The sequence below is a fragment of the Pithys albifrons genome, chromosome 16, assembly GCF_047495875.1.
Source record: "Pithys albifrons albifrons isolate INPA30051 chromosome 16, PitAlb_v1, whole genome shotgun sequence".
Lineage (NCBI taxonomy): Eukaryota > Metazoa > Chordata > Aves > Passeriformes > Thamnophilidae > Pithys > Pithys albifrons.
The window spans coordinates 9656336-9665332 of NC_092473.1; the positions used below are offsets into that span (position 1 = coordinate 9656336).

Consider the following 8997-nt stretch of genomic DNA (forward strand, 5'->3'; position numbering starts at 1 on the left):
CCCCAATTTTGTTAAAATGCAGTAAAATGATAAATCGTGAGTCAATTTATGCACAGACCATCTGTTTTTGGAATGTAAGATCCAGTGCTACTTAAAAGCTGGGCATGTGTAGGTGCAGCACGTCAGGCCTGCAGCTCTGGAATAAGACTAACATTGTAGAATGTGCTTCTCCTCACCATCCAGTCTTTTCATCTCCGTTTGGCAACTCCCTTTTCATCGCAGAACATGCCATGAGCTATTTGACTCTGGGTGATTAATCACCACTGCTCTCTGAAGTCCTGTGCTTTTAACAGTGTGTGAAAGTGTTGGTGGTGCAGAGGAGGATGAGCATCTCTGACTTGGCTGGGTGTGTGTCCATGGAGGTGCCTCAGACACCAAATCAGCCCAGCTCTTCCTCTTTAATGGCACAATGTCCATTGTAAACTGACTGCCATATTATTTATGCTTTTTCTTTTAGCTTTGCCCAGAAGATGTGAAAGACTTCCTAGAGCACATGTCTGTGGCCAGAATAAACAAAGGCTGGGAGTTCATGCTCCCTTACGATGAAGACTTTGTTAAGAAGCATCCAGATATAGTTCAGAGGCAACAAATGCTGTGGATGGGCATTCAGGCCAAGTAAATCACTTGTTGTATTTTGGGGAAAAAGCTGAAACAAGAGAACTTTTTAGTACAAAAGGCTTTTGTAGACATTGATAAATAATTTGGTCTGTATTGCCTTGAAGTTCATAGGCCCCAGGCAGTGGTGTGTGGGGGGGTGTCACTGCAGCATTCAAGCCATTCCTGATTCTTGGCTCCCTGGAGAAATGGAATATTCTAGTTAATGGCTAAAGGTGGCATGGCTGCATACAGGCATAACAACTGAAACTGCCCTGGTAAATTGTGTCTTTGTCTTTCAGATTAGAAAAGGTCTATAATCTCTTAAAGGAGCATTTGGCACCAAAGAAACAAGAAGCACAATCAGGTAAATGGAGTTGTGCTTGGATCATCTTGAAGCACATGCATGCATCCATCCATATTCCTGAGTGATGTTTTGGAGTTCTCTCTGGTTTTCAGTGTGGTGGGGACTGGCCTTGTTCAATGTTTTTTTCTTTTTTGCTATTTCCTCTGGGTTATTTTAGACAGTTCTTGGCCTGTTCTGATCACTATGTTGTAGTGACACAAGCCTTTGTGTAGTAGAGCAGGGAGGATTTCCTGGCATTGGGGACTCCTGTTTGACACTGTAGAACTGACTGGTTCTGTTATGCACTTACTCATTTAAGGCAGCTTATGGGATATAAGCAGAGTGAAGGGAGGACAGGCAGGGCCAATTCACAAGTAATTCTCACCTCTCAGTTTGCAGCCCAATGTGCATGGAGTGATCTTCTCCTTCCCCTGGTCTGCACTGGGCTCTGGTGTGGCTGAGGGTGAGCAATTACTGAGGGATGTGTTTGGCAGGGACTGCAAGAAGGTGTGAAGCTGTCTCTGTTTGACATCCCTCTCCACTGTGCATGCCTGTGACTATTAAAGTAGCTGCTCCGTAATCCTAAAAGATTGTGAAAACTTGAGATTCCAGAGAGTTTTAACTAGGCATTTGGCTCATTTCCAGACACTGGAGCCAATGAGGAGTATAAGCAGAGCTGACAAACGAGCATGTGAATCCATTTCAATACCCTGTGTCTGATCTGCTCGGAAGGATTAGGTGTGGGGTTATTTGGAGGGGATTAGCAGCCTAACAGCAGAGAAGATAACAGCATGTGTGCTGGGCATGTCTTGGCCCTAAACACAGCACTCCTTGCTTTGGCATTGAGACTGGATTCCTCTGCTGCCAACACGACCCTTTTACCTTCGGATTGCTGGGTGCCAAGAGGGGAAGAGGTGTGGGATTGCGTGGGAAAGAACTCCCTCCTGTCCCTTTCTCTCCATTACTGGGTAATAATAGTAAGGAGAGGGTTTCAGCCTCTCATACTCTGCACCTCATGCTAAAAGAGTGTTCAGGTTCCCTGGTAACCCCTTCATGCTTCTCCCTGTGCTCGGGGGACATCCCAGTGATGGCTCTGGCAGTGGCTGCAGCAAAGCCCACCAGCCACTGGAGAACCTAAGAGAAAAGATGTTGGACAAAGAAGCATTTGGGTCAGAAGCAGAGGTGTGTAAGCAGTCTATGTCCTGTTTTTCTAAATTATGGAAAAGCCCCTGGTGATTGAACAAGTGCACTCTGTCTTTGCTTAAGGTTCCTTGACTGGAACACTCTTCCCCAAACATTTGGCTTTAAAAGAAATAAATACATCCCTCCAAAAACACCCCACCAAATCCCCCCCCCCCAAACTAATGTAAAATCTAATCAACAGACTGGGTTTTATGCTTAAGATTTCATAAGTAGATGATGTTTCCTGGTTTTATTTTGCTGTGAAATGAAAAAACATTGTGCAAGACTGGGACCTCGGTTATGGTGAGATTTATGGGCCCTTTTGTTTCTTACCAGCTCATCCATTGCTGGTTTCTGGGGAGCAAAGGGTCAACATGGCCAAGGCAAAAGTCAAGCAGAACTACGGGCAGCTGGAGAAGGAGCTGCAGAGGCAGAAGGCAGAGCTGAAATCGAACGACACCGCAGCCAAGATGGACGTTCCCAATATCCGCATCAAGGAGGAGCCTGTGGATGCCGAGGAGCCCATGGACACCTCGGCCTTTGGGGGCCTCAACAACGGGCTGGTGAACGGCCTGCACGGTGCCGAGGGCTGCGCTGAGCCCGTGAACGGCCACCTGCCCGGCGGCTGCGGCGACCGCGTGGCACAGGAACTGAAGGCATTCGTGTCCTCCACATTTAGGAAACAGTTTGTGCTCACCCTGAGTGAGCTGAAACGGTTGTTTAACCTCCACTTGGCCAGTCTGCCTCCAGGACACACGTTGTTCAGTGGCATTTCAGACAAAATGTTACAGGACATGGTGTTGGATACTGGCTGCAAACAGATTTTGGTGCCTGTAAGTATGGTTTTCCCTTGGTGTGCTTTGGGGAGGGGGCTTGGAGGGGAGTTAAACATCTGAACTGTGAAATGTTTGTCTCCTGTTCTGGGGGACCTGAAGAATTGATGTGCTCAGAGTAACTGTCCAATACTGGACGTGTTGAAGCTTCTGGAATTCTGTCTGGTGTCCTGCTGCTGTCTGCCCCTGCACTCTGCTCTCCTTGCTCTGTGGGCTGTGAGTAGCTTACCCATCTTTGGGGCTCTGTTTCCACGTCCAAGGTGTTGGGCCTCAGGGTCTCACTGTCCCAACCTGCTCCTGCAACATGATCTGAGGCAGTCCCACGTTCCCATCAGCTCTCCTGGGATTGCACAAGCTCCTTCTCCCAGGGATGGGGACACAGCTGGGAGGGAAGGTGACACTGAGTGCCTGGGAGCAGCAAGGCACACCCAGCAGGGCCTCTTGGAAGCAACAAACTGTATCTGCAGCAGGTTTCTTTGGTCAGACTGTTTCCTCCTAGACTGTGCAGAGGTGTCTGATTCTTTGTCTTTATGGAAATGACATGTGTGATTGCGTGAGGCAGAGCAGGTCTGTGTGACAGTAGATTGCTCAGGAAAGGAAAAGCAGTCTGGCATCATGGGAAAAGAGCCTAGAAGGAAATTAATTTTACAAGACATCTGGCAGTGCTGATTGGGTTGCAACCAGAAAGTGCTTGGGAGCAGCTGCCTGTGGGGAGAGAGGAGAAGAGACGTGTGAACTGCTCCAAAGGGCAGGAAGCAGGAGAGCTGGGAGAGCCTGGAGCATGGGAGCTGGAACTTGGCTGAGGAATAAGGATTTCTACAAGGGGGGACAGCAGTAACATGTTCAGTCGTGTGCAAAGTACATGTTGTGGCACCTGGGAACCGAGTAACAGACTTGAAATGCCACTGGGGAGAGCACTGACTGTGCTGCTTTCTGTTCCCTCCCCTGGCAGGCTCCAAGTCCTGGGGTGGTGCTTGCCTGGCACTGCCTCAGTGCTGGCCAGGCTCTTCTCTGCACCTGGTGTAATGTTTGCCATGCTGATGGTAAATAGCTGAGGTCGTTCCTGCTGCTACTTGGCACTGGAAGTCGTTTGCTTTGGAAATTTGGGGATTTTGGAAATTATTTCATCCACGTGAGGAGTGAAAATGGGATTGTTTCTTTTTTCAAAAAAACCCAAACTAAACGGCTGAAAAGAGGTGGTTCAGCACTTTCTTCTCTCTGGAGAACTCAGGAGACCTGCAGAGGTGCCAAAGTGATCACTGGAATGTCTCTCTAGGAGATTTACATCCTGCTGCCCCAGAATTTACTGCAAAACTTGAGCCTGTGTAAGCCTGTGTTGCTGCCAGCAATGTAAATCCTTCCCCCCGAGCCTCCCCTGGGTGCAGATAACAGAGGGGCTGGGGCTGCTTTTCTCTGTGCATGGGCTCAGACACTCTGGTATTTCCTGATTGTTCCCCTGGACAGTTTTGTCAGAACCCACCAGGGCGCCAGAACTCGGGGAAGGCCTGGAGGGTTGTTTAGCGTGGGATTTCATGGTTACTCATTAGTTTTCTGTAATTGAAAGTGCTTTGGTGATAAAAATCAATGATCTGAGATAATTAAAGTGATGTTCTGTGCAAGGTGAAGACACTCTTGGCTTGAGTGCTGCCCTATTAAAGAAAACATGTGGCTGAAAATGGCAATTGAAACTTTACCAGGGGCATGCAGGATTTGTGATCAAGCTGACCAACTGCACCCGGGGTGTGAGATAAAAGTGTTTGTGGGGAGCCAGAGAAGGTGCCCCTGCAGCCTCAGAGGAGCCGTGGGGGTGCCTGCAGGGCTTGCTGTGCTTTGCAGCCTCCTCAGGTGGGAGGGAAAGACATACACCAGGACACAGCAAATCCTGGGCAGACACAGCCAGGAGAGCACAGGGAGGGTGAGGAGGGACGTGCTGGGCTCACACTGGTGTGTCCTGGTGCTGAGCCTGGGTCTGGCCCCACGGGAATCCTTTGTGCAGGAATCTGCTCCTGAGGATCTACACCCTTTCCCTACACACTGGTGGCCTTGGCTGGCTCCTGCCAGCTCCCTGCCCAGGCCTGTGGAGTGCCAAGGTTCTGCCCCAGTCCTCAGGGTATTTTTGGGGCCTCGGGAAATGATGTAACTGCTGCCTGGCTGGGGTGAGAGCCAGGAGAGGGGGCAGCCCTGCCCTCAGAGACCCTGTGGGCTAGTGCCGTTCCAGGCTCCCAGAGAGGGGAAGGCAACAGTTTCCCCCCAGGATTATTCCAGCTGATCAGTGTTTCCTGGCACACTCAGCCCCTTCCCTCTGGTTTAGCTGCCACACGAGGCTCAGTGCTCAGCCAGACACCTCCCAGAGCTGAGGGCTCTTCCCAGAGAGTTCCCTTGAACGTGGCAGCCCTGGGGACCTGGGACAGGGACCCGGGCTGGCAGTTCAGATCCCAGGAGCCCCACACCAGCTCTGGGGCTTGGAGCAAGAAAGGGGCACGGGCACATCTGTTACAGAAGGATTTTCAGGTGGTAAAGAGCTGTTTCAAGGTGAGGATGAAGAGACAACAGCAAAGGGACAGCAGGTGGCAAGACAGTGAAGCTGTTCAGGCAGAGCTGCATCTCTCCAAGGAATTCCTGATGACATTTCCCACTCCCATGGCCAGGCCGTGTGACAGCACCCAGGGAGGAGGGTGCTGTTGGCACCAGTGTTTGCACCAGTTTGCAGGGGGAGGCTGGACAGGAGGAGATTCTGTGGGCTTTTCCTCCCAAATAAGTATTGTGTTTGTTTGGAAGCCGTTTCCTCCCAGAATGGCTGGATAAACACAGCTGTGTCTCAGCTCTGTGGCTGAGGCAGGAGGAGTTTGCACAGACTCCTGAGCTGTGCTGAGTCACCTTCTCAGAGCCCAGCTTGTGTTGGGGTGCTCCCAGTGCCCTGCATTTGCCATTACTGCTGCAGCTGTTGTCTGCAGGGAAGCTGAAGTATTTTATTTTATTGGTGCTGAAAGTGTACAAGAGAGATTATTCCTCAAAAACAAGTGGCCTTATTACAAGAAGAGCATTATGTCAGGGCCTTCAAGCCTAATTAATAAATCTGAGTCCTGGCTCTGAGCCAAGTGTAAAACCTTATTATATTGCAGCCATTTGGACTAACCTGAGAGCAAGAGCTGCTAATCCCACCAGGCAGCTCCTGGGACAAAACCCTTCCCCTTTGCAGTAAGTTCAGAGGCAAAGCCTGAAAGGAAATGCTGATCCTTCACTCTGTGATGGACAAGTCTTTTGGTTGGTGGGAGGGAGGTTGGGAAGAAAGGTTTGGTTTGTCCCAGCAGCCAGGATTGAGGGGTGCTGGGGCAATTGGGACTGGCTTGTTAGCTTTTCATAGCTGATTGATTTAGGTCATCTGGGTGGGTAGCAAGAAATAAATTGTGAGTGACAGGCAGGAAGAGACATGTCAGGAGTGAAGGCATATTCCAGCACTGCTCATTAGTCCCTGCTCCAAGGGGAAATGTTAAGGCAAATGGATGGTATTGTGTTTTTTTAGAGTTTGGGGTCTGGAGGGGAGGCAGTTGTGATCCTGTGTGCAGGGGTGGGAGGCTTCTGCCCCAGAAAAAACAGATGTGATTCTCTAGCTTGGCACATGGGAAAAAACAAATACACAAACCCACTGCATTTTTGAAGCCTGAAATGAGCCAATATCTGGTTCCCTGTCCATCAGTGCTCAGTCTCCTGGAATCCTGTGGTCTGCCCCAAACCAGAGCTGACAGTACCTCGGGCACACCGTGCTCGTTGCTAACACTGACCTGGGATTAGTGAGGCACATAAATCCAGGACAGAGTTAAAACCTGCCACTGTAAATGTAAAAACCCCCAGAAAGACCCTGCAGTGCACTTGGTGCTTCAGTTCTCATTACATGGCAAGCAAAGTTTTGATTCAGTAATGGGTGTCCAGGGATACAGTATCATAGAGTCATTAAGCGCAACTCATTAAATAGCTGTTATTTTTAACAGCCTCTTGTTCTCAGTTTCCTCCACAGACTGCTGCCTCACCAGATGAACTAAAGGTCTATGCACTTTGGGAAGCTGGTGACACTTATGATCAGGTAAAGATAAAATAAGTGTCATTCACAATTGTGTGTTTATTGGGCATTTAGCATTGTTTGAATCCATGTTTCTGGAACCAGTACAGCAGGTAGCTTTCCTCTTTCCCTGTTGAAGTGTCCAGTTTCCAGCTGAAAGGAAGCTCTTAGCTCACAACATGTTGGAAGTCATGGCAGGAACAAGCTCAGAGACTGTTTCTGGACCTGTGAGGAGAAAGGATTCTCTGATGCAGGACTCACACCAGGATCCAGTCCAAGTGTTTTTTTCTTTTGATGGTAATGCAACATTAACCAGGGATTAACTGACATATCTGTTGTATCTGTACTTAGAACAGGAAATCATTACAGCATATGGGAGCATCTCCTGAGTTCTAATTGCTGTCAGAGTAAATGAGGTGAAAGGGAAGGTGCCTAAAGAACTGTGCATGGACAGTGCAATTCCTGTGTCTGTAAATTTTTATAGGACAGAGCAGTCAAGTAGTAGTCCATCTCCTGGCTGGAGTGGACCACGAGAAGGAATACTTCATCTGAGAGGAATACATTGTACCCCCTTACTCAGCATGTTTTTGTAGCTTTGGTCACAGGACTGGTGCAGGTCTGGCCACAAGATGTGGAGACATCCCTGTAGAGCCCTCGGAAGCCAGAGCACTGCTGGAAAGCAGGAGTGTCTGGGATGGTTTCAGGATGATGAAGGAAGAATCCTCTAATGTAGTTCAGAGAATGTTTTGTCTGGACTAAGGCACGTGCAGTTTTGATACAAAGAAAAAGAGGAATATTTGTTGTCTGTGTATTTATGAGATATTTTCTTTTAAAGCATCGCCAAGTTTTGCTTGAAATCTTCTCAAAAAACTATCGAGTGCGCAGGAATGTGATCCAGAGCCAGCTGAGCCAGGAGTGTGGGGAGGATCTAAACAAGCAGGAGGTGGACAGAGTGTTAAAGGTGAGTTTCTGTTCAGTTGTAGGTTTGATCCAATCCATACTTGAATTCTAATGCTTGGTTTGAGCAAAGGATTATATTTTACCTTGAACTGACAAATTTTGATAGAGTGTTGTTGGAATATGGACAGAGCCTGTGTTTCTGCTTGTTTCTTAGAAATGCACTTGTCTCCTGTCTTCATTCCCTCCAAGGAGCAATGGCTCACACATTATTTTGTATTACTGCAACAAATCTTTATTTCTCATCTTGGAGCAGCAGAGAATAGAGTGTCATAAATGTGATACTGAGTTATTTTTGAATAATGCAGGGTTAAACATTGCAGACGTAGGAGGGTTCTGCCCAGTTCTGAGTTACCAGCTGACTGTGGCTGGTTAATGCTGAAGAGCACAAGTGCCACATATTCAGAAGGAAATACATTTCATTCTCTAGCAGGATGTACAGCTTTGTACAGAGCAAAACCTGGGCCAAAAACAGCAGGCAAAGCAGGAGTTAACACATTGTGAATGTTTATTTGAATCCTTTCATCTGCCTTTGAAGCTGCACCATTTACTTGCTTAAGAAGCTTAAGGTAAAAAGTACAGATCACCCAGGCTGTGACTTTAAAAGCGATGCAGGATGGCCAAGCAGAAAGTTGCCAACTAATGTAATACTTTAATCATTGTGGCTGGGCCTTTGCTCACTGTCACCCACTTCAATAAGACCAGTGCTTAAGTACTTTATTACATTGTCATCTGCAAATGAATAATACCATCTTTGAAGAATTACAGATCAGTTGCTGTGATAATAAGCAAGCTGGTCTTGCTTCAAAGAACCTGGTTGTCTTAGCAGTAGAGTAAGCTCAGACATTTCTGCCTGCTAGACAGCATTTTGTGTGGCTCCCTGGGCTGGGAGACCTATCAGTGATGAGGTGAGCTCAAGTCTCAGCTCTCCTGGAACATCTAGACAGTGTACTGGCATTAGTTTTTCATGATGGTGTTTCTATTTAACACATAACCAATTTCTTGAAAAAATACCTTCCCCTAAAAAA

The 8997-nt window shown here is 47.9% G+C and overlaps 1 protein-coding gene across 3 annotated transcripts in view; it reads left to right on the forward strand.

The window, feature by feature from the left end:
* Positions 1-8997, forward strand: part of POLR3E (RNA polymerase III subunit E) — a 34227-nt gene that overhangs the window by 23223 nt on the left and 2007 nt on the right. For all 3 annotated transcript variants that reach the window (XM_071571479.1, XM_071571480.1, XM_071571481.1), the window contains 5 exons: positions 458-615; positions 897-961; positions 2459-2955; positions 6959-7036; positions 7848-7973. In XM_071571479.1, coding sequence (XP_071427580.1) covers positions 458-615; positions 897-961; positions 2459-2955; positions 6959-7036; positions 7848-7973 — 924 coding nt within the window. The remainder of the gene's footprint in view (positions 1-457; positions 616-896; positions 962-2458; positions 2956-6958; positions 7037-7847; positions 7974-8997) is intronic.